Raw genomic sequence first — 22,607 nt, forward strand, 5'->3', positions numbered from 1 at the left:
TTTAATTTTGCATTTTTTTTTTTAGAATTTGAATCTTTTTTTTTATAATAATGAGGCTATATTTGACGGTTAACACATTTTTATGCAAAAATAAAATGTGGGGTCCTATTTTTATTGTTTATGTGAATTTCTGGCCTTAAAAAAACAAGCTAGAATGAACTTCTCAAAAATGATTGTATTATTTTATGAACTATCGTCAATTTCTATCAACAAATTATTCTTAATACCCCTTTAGATGTGTCGTTGATTCCAACACAAGTAGTCTTCACGATAAAAAAGTGATACATTGATAGATTTTACTTAAATTTATAATAATATAATAATTGTTTCAAAGATGGGTATGAAATATTGGGCAGCATAAGGAAAAAATAAATTAGGATTTGTTCCTTTTTTTTAATTTTTGTTCAAGATTTTTTTTAAATAGTTAATCAGGTCGGATATGGTCCATTCAAATAAAATCTATCAATTTCTAACTTTTTATTGTGACAATGAATTTAGGCTACTTTCAGTGAAATTTGTGACACACTCAAATGGTTAATAAGAATAATTTGTTAATAGAAATTGATGATAAATTGTTTAATAATACAAATGTGTTCCACACACAATTTTGAGAAAAAAAAATTCTAGTTTGATTTTGTGTTGCAAGGCCAAATATTTTAATATTAAAAAAAAAAAAAAAAACTGGGAATAGAAATGCACCAATTAATTAGCAAATTCCAGATTTAAGAAAATTCATGTATAGCTGTACATATGTACAATATAGACTGGTTATGTTTTAGACATACATGGCGTTACCTTGCTAACACAACAATACCTTATGTACTTAGTTATGAGCTGTCGATTTCGTCCTCTGACTTTATACGAAAATGTATAGTTCCAAGGTTGTGCCCTTAGTAGTCTTGCAGTTCCGGTTCTTGAACTGCTAGAACCCGAACCGACAAAGTCGAACAGAAACCGCAATAAATTGCTAATCGGTCAATGTTCTTGTGCTTTTGTTCCTATATAGAATATATAAATTAAATTAAATATATTTAACAAAAAATAAATTAGCTTTAATCAATAAGACAATTTTCTGAGGGTTTTTATGTGTGATTGCAGCGTTTTCCAATAATTTTTTTTTTACGTTGCCAGGTGATACAGTTATATTTGAGTTCCAAATAGCTAATGAATTCTTATGGATATGGAAAATGCGTTGGAGGGACAGTGTTAGACGTATGGATCGCTACTAAAGCCCTATAATATTTCATAAGCCAGGGTTTGTTAAACTTCACTATGCCCAGATCCCACTTCACTAATACATTTTAAACTGAAGCCCCCTTTATACGAGTTTTCAGGGCCTTTGCTGGATCCTGGGACCCACACTCTACGTATAACGTAGTTGCGCCATGTTTGTATCAAATGTCGTTTCCTGAGCCCAAATTCTCTAGCGACGCCTCTTATTTTAAGTGCCTGTTACCAAACTGATCCTGAATAAAAAAGAACCGAGACCGATAAAGCTGAACCGAAACTGTGACGGATAGAGCCGCCAAACCTGACCTGGGCACAACCTCGGTTATTTCATAATTTATTATTTTTGATAAATAAACGAAGTAATAAGTTGTTTTATACTTATAATCTGTTTCCAAAAGGACAGAAATACAATTTCTTGTCGCATGTATATACATATATGGGCTATATTATTATTTCTATGAAGAAACTTTGGTTATCATATAGAAATGCAAATTTCCTTTTAATAAAATATTAAAATAAGGTATGGAATAAAGTTTTATTTCGGATTTTAATATTATGAAATATTTCGTATATTTAATTCATTTGAAATATTGTAGAGGAATAATATTACAATGATAGTCTGAGAGTAATTAAAAAATAAATAGCAGCTGCTGTGATTGACTTATTTGGCTAACTACCAGATGATTTTTTTCCTTTTTTTTTTTGGAAGAAAGGTTGTGTTATACAAATAAAAGTAACGACGTGCATAAAAATCTTAAAAAATGTAACAAATGTTAGTAATATTTGTCTAAAAGATCATCACACATCCCGTTTAGTTTAATTGTATTTACATGGAGTATAATTTATTCTTCTTTGCAAATGCAACTTTTAACGAGCTCCCAAGTGTTTAAAAGTAGACGTATCTGCAGCAATTCAGCAATGATAGGACGCCTACAATGAACATAAATATTTTATTTTTTTATGTCTCTTCATTAAATATAATTAAAGATACATTAAGTTATATAATTAATAAAGTAAATAGCAGCAAAAAAAAAAAAAAAAAAAAGCGAATATATAATAATTAATTAGTAATTGTCATTTTGTAGTCTGTCCTTTCATCAGTTTTAGTTATAGCTGTAAACGTGGTGCGTCAACATAAAAAAAGTATGAATAGAAATAAAGAAAAATAAAAACTCCCAATATACCTATTAGTATACTTCAAACAGCTCAATATTTCAACAACATATTTGCATCAATTTTAGGCTTTTATTTCAAATTTCTGGGATGAGTTATGGTCACCAAGAATTATTACAAAATTTTATAATCTTTGTTTAATTAAAGACACTTATATTGGGACCGATATGGTCCATTGCAAATAAAAATTAATCTATTTTTCATTCATTAAAAAGTGACGATCTTTTTTTTTTAATTGGGTTTTTATTCAAATTTAGCACAACAATATAAAGATTAAAATAGTAATGAAACAGATCAAGAGGGATTGCCATAAAATTAATCATAAATAAACGCTATAGTTTAAAATTAACACCCTCGATCAAAGTTCAACCCTTCAATATTAACAACTGATGCTTTTTACAAATTATATAAAAATATGTGTACATAAAATATGAAAATGATTGAATTAAAACAAACATTATTTTTGAAAAGTTTTTTCCAAAAAATTAAACACTTCAATTATTTTTTACAAAATATTTAATTTCTTCTCAAAATTGTTTCATTTTTCAATTTTTTTCCCTCAAAATTAACTTTCTGTGAGTAAGTACAGATTTTGAAAATTAAAAAAAAAAAACTTACATATAAAATTTAATTTTGAAAATTAAAAAAAAAGAATTAATATATGAAATTTAATTTTGAATTTTTTTTCCAAAAATTACTATATGAAAACTTAATTTTTTAAATTTTGTTCTCAAAACATTTAATTTTTGTATATAGCTGTAAATTTTTTAAATTTTTTCTCAAAAACAATAATATTTTGTTAATAGCTTTGTTTTTTTAATGTTTTTTTTCATAAAAATTCCATAACCCAAACCCTCCCTCCTCAATGTATGATCTTGCAGACGACCCTCCACTAGTTTGGGCCAAGTTATTTTTACTACAAGTTCCTTAGGTGTAACTCCAAAAAAAGTTACGTTACCTCTGACTTAAACAATAAATAAAATTCTTAGAGATCTTAACGCATACCCCAAATTTGAAGTGAAAGCCTATAATTCACTCAAATATGTCTATTAAAAATTGGACTGTACGGATATATGAAGTACAAAATAAACTGAGATTTTCTCCTTTTCATGAATTTTTTTCAAAATTGATCATTAAAATAAAAAAATGACAAATTGATCGATTATACTTGAAGGGAGCCATATTCTGGTCAATATAAATCTCTTAAATCAAATAGATAAAATTCTTGGATATCTTAACTCATCCCACAAATTTGAAGACAAAACCTATAATTGACTCAAATATGTCTGTGCAATTAAAAAAATAAATTGGGGGTTTCCTGATTTTTATTTAATATTCTTTTTTTGTGTACGGGCACAGATATTCTTTTTAATCCATACTTTGTTCATTTGACATTAACTAACAATAAGAAAACAATAAGTTGACTTAGATTGGATTATTAATGTTTTTATTCAACCTTTTCTTACAAATAAGCTTTTATTAAGAACATGTTTATCTTTATTAATTATTTAAATCATTTTTGTTATCTACTCAGTCTCCATCCATTTGGTTTGTGTTTATAATGTTTATCGGAGTTGACGTTTATTTATGTAAAAAAAAGTTTTTGCCTTTGTGTTTTAGGTACTGCATAGGCCTGCAATATAATTGAATTCTTTTTTTTAATCATTATTTTAATTAATGAGTAATTTTTAATGTAAATGGTATAGAAAATACTCTAACCTTTCCTCGAGTTATTTCACTCTATAATATGTAATTAACTTTTTTTTATATTCTTCATTAACCTATTTAGTTAATTATTTCTATTTTTTTCCTACAGTTGCTCCTGAGATAAATGTCCCAAGTCAATTATACGGTGTTGCCCTTGGGACGGATGTGACCATTTCTTGCGAAGTTCAAGCCTATCCCAATGCAATTAATTATTGGATGAAAAATGATGCTGAAATGCTAATTCATGGGTAATTATTATTAAAGTATTTTATTATTTAGGTTGTGAAAATTGTATAAGTCCTCGTGAGTGTAAATGAAACAGAAAAGTGTATGTTGGCAATAGACGACATATCTACTCAATAAAGATCATCAGAGATTCAAATAATATGATGGAATGACGTAGCTTTATGGACAACACGCTCAAGAGAAATTATTCTCATTAAGCCTTCATAAGTGAACATTCTTTTTTTGACGTAGTATATGAACTTGAGTTAAACTTTAAGCCAAATATCTATCGAATTTTATTTCTTGATACACAGTTGACAAAGACTCAAAATTACGATAATTAATAGTAACAACATTAGATTTGGGCATTAACAGGATATGATTTAGGATTATTATAGTTGAAATATCATAATTTAATTTTCCGTAAAAACTTTAACGAAACATAAATTACTTTTAACGAGCATTTGGTAATACAAACTGTACTTTTAAGTTTGATGATATTGAGTGTGATATATGGGATAATAGCTGATATTACATTTATATCAATATATATAACTTAAATTGAAAAAAGGGAAATAGAAAAAAGCAAAAGAACAGCTAAAAAAATTAATCAAATTTACCAAACTTTGATTAAAAATTGCCAAATTTGCAATAGCTCCGTGAAATTTTTGCAATAACAAAAAGATGCATTCATTCTTAAATATGTGTTTCTGGAGAATATTAATGCTGTTTCTAGCATTAAAATCTATTTTAAACAGGGTTAAAGCAATTTTATCAAATTTGGGGTGCAGAAAGTCCCAGTTTACCTACGAAGGTACAATGTACGCAGGTTCGTGTCTCTGTTGTTCCTAGAATTGAAATATACTTAATGTATATGGACCTCACAGACCATTTCTAGGTCAGATGGAGTCATTGTAATACTTTAGTATTTCATATTTCATCTATGCAACTCCATCTGACTAAATAAAGAAATATTTCCAAAAATAAGAGTAATTATATGAAACTAAAAAAAAAAAAAAAAAAAAACAAAAAAAAAACGAAGAAACCTGTAAGTGAAGACTCAAACAAGCCCTCTACAAATGGGGCAGAAGAGATAAGAAATTACTACAACGTTATGACATAAGTTCCAGAGGGGCCATTTATCCAATTTTTATGACATAAACACACTCATTTATTACAATCAAAGAGTCTAATACAGGGATGTCCAACCTGTGGATCATGGACTGCCTTGTGACCTACCTAATGTTTAGGTGCGCCCAACTACTCATTCTCACTTCAAGTAGTATTTTTTAGCAAAACTTTCGCAATATCATCAACATTCGTAGAACGCTCATGATACGACAAACATTGACAAATATTTGACATCACCTTGTATTTTTGGCAACTCTAACAGGGTGAACAGATTTTTTTTGTCATTTTGGCATTTTTTTAAAGTTTGGCCAAAAATTGAATAAAATTATCATTTAATAGTTTTGTTTCATGTTGCCCTTTTTCATGAAATTTAATATGATAGGTTCTGCTATTTCAAGTAGCAATGCAGGCCATTATATTAAAAAGTTGGACATCTCTGGTCTAATGAATACCTATACCGACGAAAGAGATATGTGATAGGCTTGATATTGGACAATGATAATCTAAATCTACTTATTTCCCCATAAAAATATGACAAATGGTCAACAAACTTCCCTTCGAACTTATATTATGTCATTGTAGTCATTTCTTAGTTCTTCTATCCCATTTGTTGAACTTGTGATTATTTTATACTTTTTTTTCTTTCTTCATGAATAAAAGAATAATGACGAGAGCTTTGGTAAATAACTTTTTTTTTCTTGTAGCAATAACAAAAAGATTGCAATTTGGAAATTTCAGATTTTTTTAACCTTGGAAGTGAGAACTAATATCTTCCAAATTACTAACATATATATTTTTTTAAATGGTTGCTCACGAAGATCTCGACCATTTTCAAATCTCTATTTTTTGCCTCGCTTATACTGCGTCCGCTCATTTGAGGTAGGTTTTTTTCAGTGAGTGTCATCCTAGTGAAATTCATTTTAGTAAAGATTTATTTGGGGGAGCTTATTTTCAGCAAGGCCAATTTCAGCGACATTTCAAAATACATTTAATTGTTAGCAAAGTCGGAAACGGCTCCTGAGTCCAAGTTTTTCCCGTATAACATTGAGACTGGGAATCATAGGAGAATGTGCATCTTTTTTTCTTAGTCTAATCCATGAAAAGGTAATTGTTTGAGTGCCATCGCACTCAATGAGTTTTGTAAATTATTCTCTGCACTGAAGCCTACGGAGTTGAGACAAAATCTGACAAGAACCATCGTTGCTCCCGCTAGACGTCTCCCATTGATTTAAAACACCACTCTTGCTGGCTTTCATCATTTTGTGTGTGTGTTGGGGGAGAAGGGGGGCTTAGTCCCAAAAGTTATCAGCACCGTTATATGTTCTGTACAAGTTGGGATGCCTGTACAAGTTGTAACTTGTATAAGCAAATTGTACAAGTTGTACTTTCTTCGTTTTAAAATGCATTCTTCAATTACAATTTTCGTCCTTCTAATTACCATATATTATTTATAATTTAGATGTATTAAAATTCTATGGTTCATTATGTAATTATAACTAATATAACTGTGGGCAGTTGAACTTTATAAAGTGCCACAAAATATTTATATTTTAGTAATTTTTATTAAAAAAGTCAAAAAGTTTACCATTTATTATATCCATAATCAATCGAATAGTCAATAATTGCAGTATCCTCATCCCAAGTACTGTAAGTCCCTTATTTAAAATTATTCATCTCATTATTTATTTGCAACTTGTTCAATTTGCATATACAAGATGCAGTTTGTACAAAATTCCTACAGGTAAAACATATATTTATGATAAAAATTTGAGGGGGATTCAAACACTTTTGGAGGGCTTGATCCCCCCTCAAATAGGTGCTAGCGACGCCACTACTGGTGAGTTATCACGTTTATTAATGATATCATTAACTTTGTAATGGTTACGTCAAAAAGAAAAAAGTAGCTGAAATTATGTTTGCAGAAAAGAAGTTTGTCCAAATAATTCATCGCTTAAATAAATGTTGCTAAGATTACACTTCCTCAAAATAACTTCGCTCCAATAAATGTATTCCAGTTTATACATACGAGTATACAGGATCCAGCAACAAAATTAGCGCAAAATTTGATCCACAAATACTCGCTTCATAGGCAATAGTAGAAATGTGGTTAAAATTTGTAGATTCCAAGGTTAATAGAAATGCAAGGGTTTCGCCATCGAGTAATCGGGCTTGTCAGCATTTTTAATTTGATGTACTGCACCCAATGCTTGCCAAGACAGGCAGATTTTGACGTCATACAGTATAACAGCAGTACTCTAACAGTATCAGTTAAGGAAGGTGCAATATAGCTACTCTTTGTAATAGTCATATACTTTGAAATAAATATGAGAAAGCGTCGTCGAAGTCAATCATCAGTCGGAAAAGCGTTAACGAATAACCTTGTATTTTTACTAACCTTGATAGGTTCTTTATATTATAAGGTTGTTAGGAGAGCTATAGTAAATTTAATTAAATGAAGAAGAATACAAATCCTCTACCATCATGACTTTGGTAACAAAGAACGGCAAAACATCCCAGAAGGAGGTACTTTCTGAGCTCCCCTACGTACAAAAAACCTCATAAAGGCTGAAAAAAGCCCTTGGGAGGTGGGAATAAAGGCTTTTCGAGGAGTAATCAATAGGGCCCCAAAGAATGAATGAACAGTTAATGATTGCAACTTGCGATCCAAAACTTGGAGTAACTTGAATGAGAATCAAAATTACATTGTATTGCCTTATTATTATTGTTATTATTTTTTTGGCAAAGTGTCTGCGCACAGGTTTTTATAAATACATTTTTTTACAATAACATATTTAATACATTTTTGGTGAGAAGGTTTTTTGTGCCAATTTTGTCGGCGAACCCTGAACATAAATTAATTAAAGTATTTATTAGATTCATTCAATTATTTTATACCCCAATAGTCCAAAGTACAACATCACGGAGGATATCAAAAGCAATGGCTACGAGCGTATCATGCTTCTTATTGTCAAGAAATGGGAAAAATCCGATGAAAGTCACTTCTCTTGCATGTCAACGAACTCTTTGGGTAAAGCAGATGGAAGGATTCAATCTTACACCTACTATAAAAAAACGCAAGTTGAAAGGAATAAAGACTCTTCTGACGACGGTGGAACCATTTCTTCATCCACTTCAATGTCTATGATCATTGAGTCAGGTAGGATTACCTCTTTTGATATTCATATTTTTTTTCGATTTCTTTATATATTTAGTGTCAGTACCTCCTGAACTAAAGAACCCAAAATACCATTATTGACCCATACTTTTTTAGGACAAAGTAAAAAAATTATATAATTTGATTGTAAGGTTGCCTGACTTTATAATTTTATATTAATTTAACATCATTATACATTTATGCCTCTCGCACTTGCAAAATATTTTCCGATGCTGCTTTACAGGGCTATACTTTTGTTACGTTGATGAAATTTAATATTAAGGCCCCAATCAGTCACGTCACTACGGGGGTACGTTAGGGGGGGGGGAGTATGCCCACATAAAACAATATTTGTGCCTCCAAGTGAAATATTAGGATAATTAATACTTTATTTGAAGAAAAACTGCAAAATTTGCATAACGATCCTACATTTTTAAATGTATACAAATTAGAAATGGGCTGATATGAAAATATTTTCAAATCCGGCATTCTTACAAATAATACCCACATCCTTACAAATATTTTTTTTTGTTACACCAACATACTCAAAACTATGGATGGGATTGTTGTCGAGAAAAAACACAGTTTAGTGATTAAAAAAGAAAAAAACAGTTGGTATGCATGATTTTTCTTCTTTGTTTATTCTTTAATCAATCGTCTTGGTGTTAATCTCTCCTCCTGAAAGTAGAATGATCCTCCTTCTTTGATGCAAATTGTTTTAAAAATGCATAATAAAACAAATATATATTCTAATATTTTATCTGCACTAATACTTTTTTAATTGTTGAGGGTTCACAACTAAGTATTCATTTGTAACTTTTCAGTTTCCGACCTAAGAAAGAAAGAAAACATTTGTTATGGAATTTATTTCATTTATTTTTCAACACACTTCATCCAGGGATTCTCCCATCTCTGTATCCAGTCCAAGTAGTACTCGTCTTTTTTTTCTGCAATATAATTGTTCACGAGAAACTTTTTGTTTTTGCCAAAGGTACTCAGAGTTTGATTAAACTTGGATTTTGGAATTTTGGAAAAAATCAAACAATTAAAATTTAAAAAGAAAAAAATCAAAAATCCATAACAATTCACGAAAAATTACATTGTTTAAAAAACAATTTAAAAAGATCAAATTTCAAATATTAAATTTTTGGGAAAAAAACATAAAAAACTCTTTACAGAAAATTATTTTTTTGGGGAAAAAAAAAATGAAATATTACATTTTTGAAAAAAATTGAAAATATTCAATTTTCTCGTAAAAAGTAAAAATTCTTTAATTTGGGAGGAAGGGGCTATTTTTTTTTTTTTTTTTATATTTTTATAACTTGGAAAAGTAATAAATAGTTAAATACCAGTAATAAATAGGAATCAGAATTGCAAATTGAACATTATTTTCCCGATGCTGATCACGATTCCAATTCCAGAAAAAACACCTGATTCTCCGATTCCCCATTCCAATTAATCGTCCCATCTCTAAAATATATATATACCCTATATATTAAAAATATTATGTAAAACATTTAAGACGAAGGGAAATGCACAACGCTTAAAATTCATATTTAAGCTTAAATTATTACGTTTAAAGTTTTACTTTAATATTAAATGTTGTATCTTTTCAAATCCTTTTCAAACATCTTTAGTCAACAAAAAAAATAATACTTGTGTTTAAATGTTGTTCATAGTCTTCTTAGATCCACATAAGTATTTATACTCTTATTTTACGGGATGTATAAACCTACTACATACTTACAGTAGGGTGACTCTTATTGGGCACTTTACCTTCTCAATGCGTTCTAATAATGTAAATATACTTCAGTGCAAAAAAGTTGTAACATGATTTGAGTGACATTGGAATGACTAAAATTGTTGATTCATCAACAATTTCTGATTTCTCTATTTTATAACACAAATGAAACGTAGAATAAATGTAATTTTTACTAAATCCAAGAAGAAAAGTGTTTGCCAAATAATGGTTAGTTTTGTAGATAAATTACTTTTTATGACAGTAAATATTCAATTATTATATAATTGATTCTAAAAAGTATTGAATATTGAAACTACACAAACAGCAAAGGCTAGAAAATTATATATGCTTACAGACATAGTTGGTGTAGTAACTTTATTGTACTGCATATATAGGTACAAACAACCCAATATTCCATAAACACATTTGAGTCAATTATTGGATTTGTACTCAAAGTTGGTGGATGAATTAAGATACCCAAGTATTATAGGTATAGTTAAAGCCCTTCATTTGATTCATGATACTTAATTTTTCCCTCATAGGGCTCTTTGAAAATAAATTCTATCAATTTCTCATTTTTTTTATTGTGACGCTCAATTTTGACTACTTTGAGTACAATTTGCAGTACTTCCAAAGGGATAACCAGAATACATTGTTAATCCAACTGGACGATTATTCGTCAATGAATACAAATATAGTCCACATTTTTTAGAAAAATACAGGGTGTTAAATCTATAAATTGTCACGGAGTCCACGTTTTCCGATGGATTAATTGAAAATTGGTTTGATTTGTACACAACATTGTTGAAAAAAGCTAACTGTATTTATCTGCTTCAAGCATAAATCACAATGTGGATCCATACCCCGAAGGAGGAGCAGGCGTTGAAGTTGTAGTTCCTTGGCATATTGGTCATTGTCTTCTTGAAAGAGGAAAGCAAAGGGTCCCTGATGACATGAGATGTTCTTAGATAAGTCTTAGATTCAACGTAGCCCGAGACAAAAGAATTAATCGGGTTAAGATTCGGATTACTGCGGGCCATATTTTATTACCAATCAACTCTTAGCAGTGCTCACATAGCCACTTCAGCGACCTGACAAGGTGTTGAATCTTGATGCCAGACCCATTGCTGATCTCCAGCTTCATATTTGTGACCTCCCAATTTGAAAATTCCATGTTTTTATGAACAAAAGTCATCGTCACGCTGCAAAGCCGTTCCTTCTCTGTAAATTCAATATTCTTTATATCTGAAACAGCTGTCGACATGATCCCCAAAACTCCTCTAAAGTTTGTTGATAGAACAATGTTTCCCGATTGGATCTAAACACCCATAATTCTAGCTTTCTTATGTGTTGACGGGCTACATATTAAGTTTTTTCGACTCATTTTTCAATATAGGTGAGGTCAATAAGAAGTTAGGGACACTATAAAATATTATTTAAAGTCAATAAAATTTTGTAGGGATAAGTTTTATCAGAAAGGGAACAAAATGGAAGGGTGACATCAGTAAAGGTATACCATTGAGTTTTAAGGGCCACCCTAAAATACATATATATATTTACAAAGACATAAAAAAGCTTATTAGACTTCCCATTTCATTCATTTTCCTTCAAGAAAAAGAGAGAAAGAGCTTATTTTAAAAACCTCATATTTTGTGTGGGTTTTTTTTTTTTTTTTTTTTAAACAACGACAACCAAATAACCATTTAAAGCATTAGTTTTGTCTTTTGTTACAAGGATTACAGAACACGTTGAAGAAGAGGGGAAAAGGAGCTGGATATGTGTCAATTCATCAAAAAATTACGCAATATATGGTAGAGCATTGTCATTGACGTCATAAATTGCATCATAATTGAGCTCTATCTACATGAAATGAACAAATTTCAAATAAACTTCATCAAATGGTTTTACTCCTATATTAGTTAACATATTTTTTATATTGCACTTAGTAAACTGAGTAATAAGCAAATCCCAAAAATAAAATGTATTTTATTTATATGATAAACAGTTGAACATTTGAATTTTGAATCATTCTTTTGGTATTATTCCATTCATTTTGCAATTGTAAATATCAATTTTAGATGGTAAAGATACTTGTATGAGTATAAGGCATCGCAAAAAATAAATTAGTACGCATAAGTTTTGATGAGATTGCGTGTATTTGAAAAAATATCAATTACAATATTGCATATTAGGTTGGGCTGTACTTTCCATTTTGTCTAAAATCAAAACCGGTAGTGTTTTTGTACTGTGTTTTATTTTTCACGTAGACTTCAAAAACGTAATTTTCAAAAAGATAGAATGAACATGAGCTAAATCAATTTCACTTTGAAAATTAGAAAAAATGCAGTTTTTCCATATTTTTCAGTGCCGGTACTTTATAGATATTCATATTAAGGGAACATATATGTATGGCCATTGATGGGAAGAGTTCAGATATGAAGAAATTTTAATCATTAAATCATTCTAACCCAGTATTTTGTGCTCTTTAAAATAGATATATAGGCAGTAATTTCAATACTGTTTTGTTTGGAGAACACTTAGAAGCATATACTTTCATTTATTAATCTCATGATAACCTCTGCTGATGGTATATTCTATCAGTGTGTTTATTTTGATTCTAAATATATAATAAGAGAAAATAAATATAAGAATTCAGAATAATTTATTAACAAAAATTTATTTTCATTAAATGATCTAAATATTTAAATTACATTTTAATCAATTAAAAAGTTTCAACTTTTTCTTTCAGTATATCTTTCTTATCATTTATTAAATTTTAGAAGGTTATAGAGGTGTTGCTGGGAGGGAGCCTTTGACATCTCTCTCCTGTTTAACATCATTCCAAATCCGTGAGAAAATAACTTAATACACAACCCCAAAAAATAACTCCGCTTTGACCCGAGTCTCAACACTAGTGAATATGTCAAAAAGAACCCCGGAATTTAATGGCATTTTTCCGTATTTGAGTCTCATTTGCTTCATGTATTAGTAGAATGTTGGGTAAATTATAAATTTCCATATTAAAAAAGAGGAAGAAAACAAACTTTTGATGCTGTTTTGTTTACAAATAGATTAATGTCTTTGTCTTTTGTATACTTCTATTTTTCCTTACAATACACTTGAAAATAGAGAAAACAAAATTATGTCTTTTAAAAACCAGGGAAATATATACATATCAAAATAAATTATTCATAATAAATGAAAATAAATGACGCCTCGTTTTGTTTTACTTTTGGTTCGTTATTACTTCATAATGTATATATATGATAACACTAAACAAAAGTAAGCACAAAATATAAATGTATTTATGCATGTGGTTATTTATAAATGCCACTTTTCAGTCCTTAGTTATTTAATGGAGGCACCATTATGTCATTATGAATATAGTTATTTCTCAACCTTTCCTCCACAAAGAGTAAAACATAATCTACAGAGTGGTAACCCAAAACTTACATTGTCATCACTAATTTACGAAAAACCTTATTTCTATGGAATCAAGAAACAACGTCTCAAAACCAATTTGTATATGTTTAAATACTATATTTATATATCTTCTTTATTCTATACCTCCTCCATCAAAAGTAGAAATAAGAGCCTGTACACGCCGGGGAACAAATTGGAGGCATTTGAAGATGAAGGCAGTGCCCAGGGTGTACCACTCTGTCATAATGGTAGCACAGGGCAAATCGAAATTTTGATAAGAGCTGCGACATACATTTTTCTCCAAAATGCTACAAAGTCCAAGGAATTAGGTCAGGATGCCTCAGCCACCATATTCACCGGATTTGGCCCCATGTAACTTTTTCTTGCTCCCAAAAACTGAAGAGACTCATGAAAGGACGAAGATTTGCAACGTTTCAGGAGATAAAGACTGTATCCTTGGAAGAGCTCAAGGTTATACTGAAAAGTGCTTCCAGGATTGGAAAAAGCGTTGGCACAAGTATATTGTATTTGAGGGGATTACTTTGAAGGGGACAACATAAATATTTTTCCGAAAAATACAAAGGCACCTTACTTTTAGAACAGATCTCGTATCTCAAATAACTTTTTTGGTCCTCAGACCGTACTGGGCCTATAAATAAGGTCGGATACAACACCAGTTACAGGGATCTTTTGATATTTTTTATATGTATAATTGTCTTATTAGAGTCGTAAATGGATATATTATCTCCTTGATTTTTACCAACTGTCTTAAATAACTATTTAGAACATTTAATAAGTTAAGGGCTGATACTATTGTGAGATACTTAAAGAATATCGAGGTTGCGAGTGGTTAAAAAAACCTCGACGAGTCATTTAAGGAGCTCTGGAAAATAATAATCTCAATATATATAATACAGTTTGTGTGTGTGTTTCTTATGGGTGCCTACACTGTGGGCCTCTAGGAGGTCTAAGCTTTGCATGGACCCTCTTTCGAACCGTGTCGGGATAAAACAGGGATTGATTTATAAATCAAAAAGTGACTGGCGTCTCAAATCAAAAAAGTAATGGGCAAAAAAACAGAAATCGGTGAAAATTGCACTTTTTTTTATTTTAGGTGCAAAAGAAATGCATTTCCCATGAAATATTGGATTCGAAGATAAAATAAAGTTTGTAGAAATTTGTCTGGAGATTCGTTTGCATATAGGTTTTCCACATATAAATTGAGATTTAGCTGTAGCATGTGTTATTTTCTTAATAATCTTTCATTTATTTTTTTCATTTTTTCTCTCTTTTTTCATCAAATGTTAATTTACAATTTTTAAGAAGAAATGCCAAAAAACGATGCATTTTGGACATGAATTTGTCCTTTTTGATTTAACATTCAAGTATTCTAAATTTCCAGTGGATTTTACAACTTCATTTTGGCAACATTTGTAAGCATGAACCAGTTATCGAGGGTTATTTTTTCGACAACATTAGTCTCCATAACTTTTTTGGTTTTGCGGGTACGAATTTTTTTTGACAGGCTTGTCTTTCTCTTTTGCAATGCCAAAAAAATGCTATTTTTACTTCTTCTTTTTTTTTTGAAAATTAGTGCAAAATAATTTTATTGCATTTTTCTTCGCAAAATTCAATTTGACAAGCATAAAAGATGATGGACTTCTCATCTAGACAAATTTATGTATGTTATTTGAAGTTTATAATAATGGTTGTACCCTTATCGGTTTGGCGGTTCAAACGGTTCCAGTTCTTGAACCGCTAGAACCAGAACCGTCAAAATCGACCTGGGACCGCAATGGTCTCGGTTCTTGTTCTATAGTTCATATAATGAATATATAAAGAAAATACGATATATATTATAAAAAATCCTTTATATGAATACGTCAATTTTCAGAGTTTTTTTGTGCAATTGCAGGGTTTTCGAATGATTTTTTTACGTCACCAGAGTGATACTTCTAATGGATCAAGAAAAGTCCTTTTATGCACCAGACAGTGTAAATAAAAGATTGAAGGGGTGGGGTAGATTATGATCCAGGTCTGCAAATAAGCTTGTCGTGACCCTATAATAGTATTAGTATAATATTTCTTAAGTCAGTGTTTCCCAAACTTTACTATGCCAAGGGCAAACCTACAATAATACATTTTTAGCCGAGGCCCGTTTTATACGAATTATATGTACCAAGTATATGTAGACGGAAAGAAATCCTCAATTCTCAATCTTTCTGCGCCCCCTCCCTAGCCTCTCCTCACGGCCCCCACTTTAAAAACCATTCTCTTAAGCAACTTCAGCTTTCGTGGTCCCTGCTGGAACTTTGGGCATTATGTACTTTGCACATAAGGTAGCTGTTGCCCTGTTTGTACCTAATACGATATCCTTGGCACGAATTTTCTAGTGAAGGCCTTTGCTGCATGTGCCTGTTACCGAACTGAGCAAATATAAAGAAGTACCAAGACTGATAAAGCTGAACCAACACCAAGACCGTTTAAATAAAAGAACTGAGACCGGAACTGATAGAACCGCTGAACCTGAACTGCGTACGGCCTTGTTCATTACACTTTTTTTTTTAAATCATAATAATACATTTTATATAATATACAGGTGCTATATTTTTGTATTGTTTTTTTCTTTCTCTCTCTCTCTCTCTCTCGTATAGAGTAACTTTCATAATCACATCCAAAAAAATTGTATGTATAATATTGTACACTATTTTACTTCTCCCCTCGCTCTTTCTCTCACTCCTAATGAAGAATAATTTCATGTAAATTATATGAATAATTATTCTGCAAAAAGTAATTTTCTTTTAAAAATATATGTAAGTATATATAAACATTTGTTAAAATCATTTGAGAGATGAATTAGAGCTCATTAAAAATAGCAAGGAGGAAAAAGAAAATAAAAAAACCTTAACAGATTTAATGAACAGTAAAATTAAGAGACGAAAAATAAAAATCATTGTTTTTTCTTTTTAATTTCTTGATGTTGTATATTGTACACAGTATGTTAGTACCTTCACATATGTACCACGTGACTTCAACATTGTTAATGTCGTTCATCTTGCAGGTCGTTTACTAACATTCTATTATCACACATCCTTCCCTCCAAAATACGAAAAACGAATATGAGAAATAAGAATTTATAGGGACAGTTTTTGGAAGTCCAAAATGATCAATATCATGTAACAATGTTGCTTATAGGACATAAAAGGCACTGTGGTAGTTTATTTGATAATAATATTTTGGATACTTTTTGTAAAATACCGGTTTATTCATATTTTACAGATTTTCAAATTAAAACTGTAGCATTAACGACATTTTTTGGACAATTGAATGTTATTTTCTATTTTAAATAATAAATATCCTGCCATCAGAGATTCCTCAGTTTTGCAATTACAGTATAATTTAAAATATATTAGGTATGTTACAAAGTTCGAAACAAGTCAAAAAATGAATTTGAAAATGGGCACATACCTTGTGTTTTTTCCCATAAATACCTCAATTATTCAAATCCATTGGCTATTTACTGAGAAATCCGGAGGTTTGTGGGCTAAAATTAAATTTGTCTTTTCTTTGAATTGCACGTACTGGTTTCTTAAAATTGGCGTATTAAATATGATGTACGGAGTTTTTTTATTATCATTGCACTCAAATTAAGTCTCTATTGATTAATGACTGTTGTAGTTTCAGTAAAAGAACCTACACATTCCGAGATGTGAATTGTACAAGGTTCAATCACCGGAAAGGAATGTAAATAACACTCCTCTCATAATTTATTAGCACGTACAAAACTCTTCTTCTCATTAAAACTGATTCTGTCCATTAATTTAAATATTTTTTTTTACTAATCTGTAGAAAAATGTTCCTTTTTCTTATATTACTTAGAAGGTTCATTTTTGCTCCAAAACGTCGAAACCAATATTCCAATTATTTATTATCGACTACAAACTTCTTCATTTCATAAAACTGATTGCGTAAATGAACTTTTATATTTTTTCCCCCCATGAATAGAAAAATATTCAAGATCCCTTACGTGTATTTAAAATTTTTCTCTTTCAACTGGAAGGGGGAATTTTTTTGCCCAAACTGCCCTGCAAATCTGCAGTTCATTACATCTTCTATTTATTAGCGACTACAAACTGCTTCATCTCATAAATACTGATTCTGTCCATCAATTGATATATTTCTTTCATTTAATGAATAGTAGTGTTTTCAAGGTTCCTCATGTTTGAGTTTTGAGTTTTGGCCCAAAAACCTCGGAGCCAATTGTATATTGCGACTTTTTCTTGAATTTTTGCAATGCCAATATAGTGTAAACTCTCTAGAACACTATTAGGGTAATTTTTTTGAAATGTATTTTTGTAATGTTGTTTTTAGCGTCCCAAAATTTCTTATGGATCAGCTATTTGTGCAACAGAATACGTGGCGTAGAAAGAAGATTTAAGCACTCCCACTTTTGTAACATACTTATTTAAATTATATACTACGAGGGATGGTAGTTTAGGGGTCCAAACTTATACAGTTATTTCAAAAGTTCGGTCTAGATAAGAAATAGTGAAATATTCAGTCTAGATCGGTCACAAAGAAAAAAATTTGTCTTGATCGGTCTCATTTAAAATTACTTCCTACCGATTCAATAGATGATGTCAGTTGTGTTTCAAAATCGTGAAGATGGACCTACAATGACTTCATATGAAGTTAAATGTTTTAAATTAATCATATTTTAATCATTCATAAATCTGTGGAGAAAATAGTTTCATAGTTGGAGACTGAAAAAATCGGTCAATTTATTAAGACCGAAAAAATTGGTATTCTTCTTGAAAATTATTAAATTTCGGGCAACTACAACGAAGTACATATTACTTTAAATGTTATATTCATTAATGGCCATTATATAAACACAAAATAGCAACATGAGGTTCGAAGGTAGTTTGAATCCTTTCATCTCCAAACACTAGCCTCTCCATTTTTAAGGACAGAGCATGGACAATTATAGGACAAATGGTACATTGGCTGCCACTTTTTCAGAGTACGAGTAATTGTATAATAAAATTGTCAGGTTGCATAATTATGACGTCACCATTATATAACGTGTCATTATGAGTAAATAAGAAAATGAAGAGTGATAATCCCTGTTGATGGATTTTTTTACTCTGAACGTGCTAAAAAGTTACGTATCTAGCAATATGATTCGAACCGCATGCTACTACCAATAATCCCCTCACAGTCAAAATATATATCTGCGGTCTTAAAAAAAGAAACCAAAATTTAATTTGTTAAACATTGTAATTGAAAGAATGATTAGTAGGAGAGCGCCTTCGCTGTCATTAGTTGAGATACAAGTATCTATAAGAACACAAATCCCACTCCATAAGGATATCTGCAGGAATTTCTCCGATGTTAATTCCATTCTTATTTAGTAGAACAAGGACTTACCCTCATAACTAGAGTTCTATAATTTTTTTGTCTGCCGTTATTTCCGAATCTCATCACTCGATAGTATTACTATTGTTTTGCTTTAAGCAAATATTGTCCCTTCTATTAAGTACCTTTGAACTATTGTCAATACCAGATTTAGACCTGTAAACATTTTTCTGTTAAATTCTTTAAAAAATCTGTTCGACGAGCTCATTAGATAATTTAATGGTCTACTTTAAAAAAAATAACTTGTAAATTTATGGAGGTTGCGTAATTAGAAATAGAGTTAATTTAAAGTGTTGTCTAAAATATGAACTCCTGGTATGTAAAAATAAAAGGACGTAGTCACCCTGACGATTTGAAAAATGTTTTAGAGGAAAGCAGATTAGCTGTCGTAATGTTATAATAGATTAGCTGCGAGCAGCTATGAGATGCTGGTAATAAATACAAGCCCCACTCCGTATATAACAAGGAAATATAGACTAGAATTACTCCGACGTAAAACCTCAATTCTACTCTGAGTCCAGTGAGGACCTACGCTTATAAATCCGCAACAAATCTTCAGTAATACTCTTCGTTTTTTACGCACTGGTGATCCCTTTCTACTTAGAGGTTATTGCTTCAAGATAAAGACAGCTTTAGAGAGTAAAAAACGCTGTTCATGCCTCAACTAGAAAAAATATCGTTCATTGACATATTATTTACAGCCATAATGATATCTGCGACTTCAGGTAAAACTCTATATAAAAAACACACTAATGACAATTTCATACTCATAACAAGAAGCAGAGGAAAAGAACATTATCCTCTTTCCTAGGTACACTTATCATTAGGTTTTAATGTATTATATATTAAACATTTATATTAGTTAAGTGAAAAGTTTTTTTGTTTTTTTGAAAAGTCTTACCATCATCTTAAAAGGAAATAAAAAAAAATAACTTTTTATACTTGCTTTGCTTTTATTATTTTTTACAACTATAATACGACCATGTTATAATGAACTGTATAAAATCTTAAAAGTGAGGATGTCAAGTTGATAAAAGTTACTTTATTTGCTATGTACGCTCATATATATACTTAGAGTTGAATGAAATATGACCAAAAGTGTGCAAGATTTTTTCCATTTGCCTATAAGAGGAGTTGATTGTTTTGTTTTTTAAATATGTTATCCTTATTTTTTCATCTGGGGAGAGAACATCTAAGTATGCATTAACCAATAGTACTTCTTCTCATTAGTGTTGTGGTCAGTCCTTATTTAAGATCGAGGAACGCAGTCCAGTCCTAATTGTCGGTCCTTAAAGTAGGTAAAAGCAATTTTCGTGACGTACTTTTTTATTTATTTATTGGTTTACTACCTCTAGGCCGTTCCCCAAGGCTTTATCCATCCTCTACAAGCTTTCTAAACTTGAACACTGTATAGCAGTTAACCTTCAGCATCTTAACAATGTCAGCTATGGCGGACACGTCCCAATTTCGCAATTTTTAAACCTTTTACTTTCATTTTATTAATAATCAACATATATCAATTTTACAGCACTTTTTCATCAGCTAAGAAATCCAACCTCAGTTGATATAATGTAAAGATTTGATTGGAAATTTACAAAATCTATAAAATCGTCGTCGTATAGTTGATCAAAGACTTTTCGAACAACACTAATGCTCATGAACAACGGAGAGTAACCCTGATGATTTGTTTCAAAGTTATATGTGTAAGTCCAAGAGTTCAGGATCGGATTGACTGAAACCAGTCGTAATGGAACAACTTGTGAACAACAACATCTACTTCGTCTTTAGAATGTTACAAAGTAATTCTCAGGACTTGCTACGCACATAATATCGGGCGAGAGATGAAAGTTGTATTTTCGCTCAAACCGTGCAAAGATAATGGCAAAATCTTTTAGCCCAATCACCCTCTCAAACTAAATCCTTATGGGACTATGGGACAGTGGAAAGTAATTCCGACACTTCCCTCGTAACATGCCGATACAAAGGACCTATCATCCGAGACTGTTTTGTCACAAGCAACTAACTTGTTCGAAAAATATATTTATCAGCAACGATGCACGCTTGCAGTATGTTTTGAAACCACCTGTGCTTTTGACTATATACAAATCTGCAAAGCAGATATAGCAATTGAAAAGCAGGTAGTACAAGAGAGCCTCAGATTATGCTATAGAGATCTTCTCAACACTCGAAAAGTCACAGCTGAACTAAAAGGTGAAAAAATTCATGTCAATCCAACACGAGGTAGTTCTCAATGGGGAGTGCTATCTCTCTCATATTAACCCCTTTGGGCACGTCAAAAATTGAGCATAAAGAAGAAAAAATGGATCGTCAAAATAAAATAATATTAAAATTCTATAGATTTTATTTGAAATGCCATATCGGTGACAATATAAGATTCTTAAATCAAATGTAGGTTTTAAACATTAAGTAAAATTCTGGGGTATTTTAACTCATCACAGTAATTTGAATAATAATGCTATTATTGACTCAAATATGCCTATGAAATTCTGGATGGTGCATTGAACACTTAGTCATCCAATAATTAATGAATGTTGAGTTATTGAAATTAATTTATATTCCGATATATAAAATCATAAACAATTAGTTACGAAACAGAACCAAATTGAATTCTCTAGCATAAGTACAAGTCGAGAAAATGACACTTGAATGTGATCGACGAATTTTCATTCACGCAGTCCAAGTAGTTGGGTGTCTCAAAGACCAATGTCTACGTCATCAGCAAGTCTGAAACGTTGGAGATGAAGAAGGGCTGAGTAAAAAAGATCAAACTCGACCCTGAGGAGTTAAAGAAAAACGCCCAGGCCGACCCCTTTAAGTCCATGACGACTCATACAAGATATCTTGGGGTTTCACATCAGACTGTCCAGAGAGCTATCAAAAAAGTGTGTGGAAAGAGCCTTCTGAGGGAATAAGTACCACTTTTGACACCAGCAATGATAGAACCCCATCTCCTCCGTTACAAAACTCTTTTGAGTTCTTTTGAACTTTTTGACTACACGTTTTGGATTTTGTGGAAGTCCACACTGAGGCCCTCAATGTCACTGTCAGACAGCACTGAGACGCCATGACAGAGGTTCACGTCTGTCGTGGGTTCCAGGCCTTCCTCAACCGCCTAGAAGCCATCATTGCCACTAAGGGCGTCTTGATTAATAGAGATCAGCCACACATTTATATATAGTTTGAATTTTGTTGAAATTATATTTCTAATTATAAAATTATATCTTGTAAAAGTTTAAAATTAAAAGTGTTCAGATTTTAATGAACCACTCAGTATTGGGTTATATATAAATATCGAGGCGAGAGTGCTAAATTTTCTTAATTTAAATATATACTTTACAGAGTTACGTTGAGTGACTCCATTTTTTCATTATGAATAATGGTGTT

The 22,607-nt window shown here is 30.9% G+C and overlaps 1 protein-coding gene across 1 annotated transcript in view; it reads left to right on the top strand.

Moving 5' to 3' along the window:
- LOC121121616 (uncharacterized) overlaps positions 1-22,607 on the top strand; it is a 141,565-nt gene that overhangs the window by 115,966 nt on the left and 2,992 nt on the right. Inside the window, exons 11-12 of the mRNA XM_071890079.1 lie at positions 4,220-4,358; positions 8,370-8,623. Coding sequence (XP_071746180.1) covers positions 4,220-4,358; positions 8,370-8,623 — 393 coding nt within the window. The remainder of the gene's footprint in view (positions 1-4,219; positions 4,359-8,369; positions 8,624-22,607) is intronic.

The sequence above is a fragment of the Lepeophtheirus salmonis genome, chromosome 7, assembly GCF_016086655.4.
Source record: "Lepeophtheirus salmonis chromosome 7, UVic_Lsal_1.4, whole genome shotgun sequence".
Classification (NCBI taxonomy): Eukaryota; Metazoa; Arthropoda; class Copepoda; order Siphonostomatoida; family Caligidae; genus Lepeophtheirus; species Lepeophtheirus salmonis.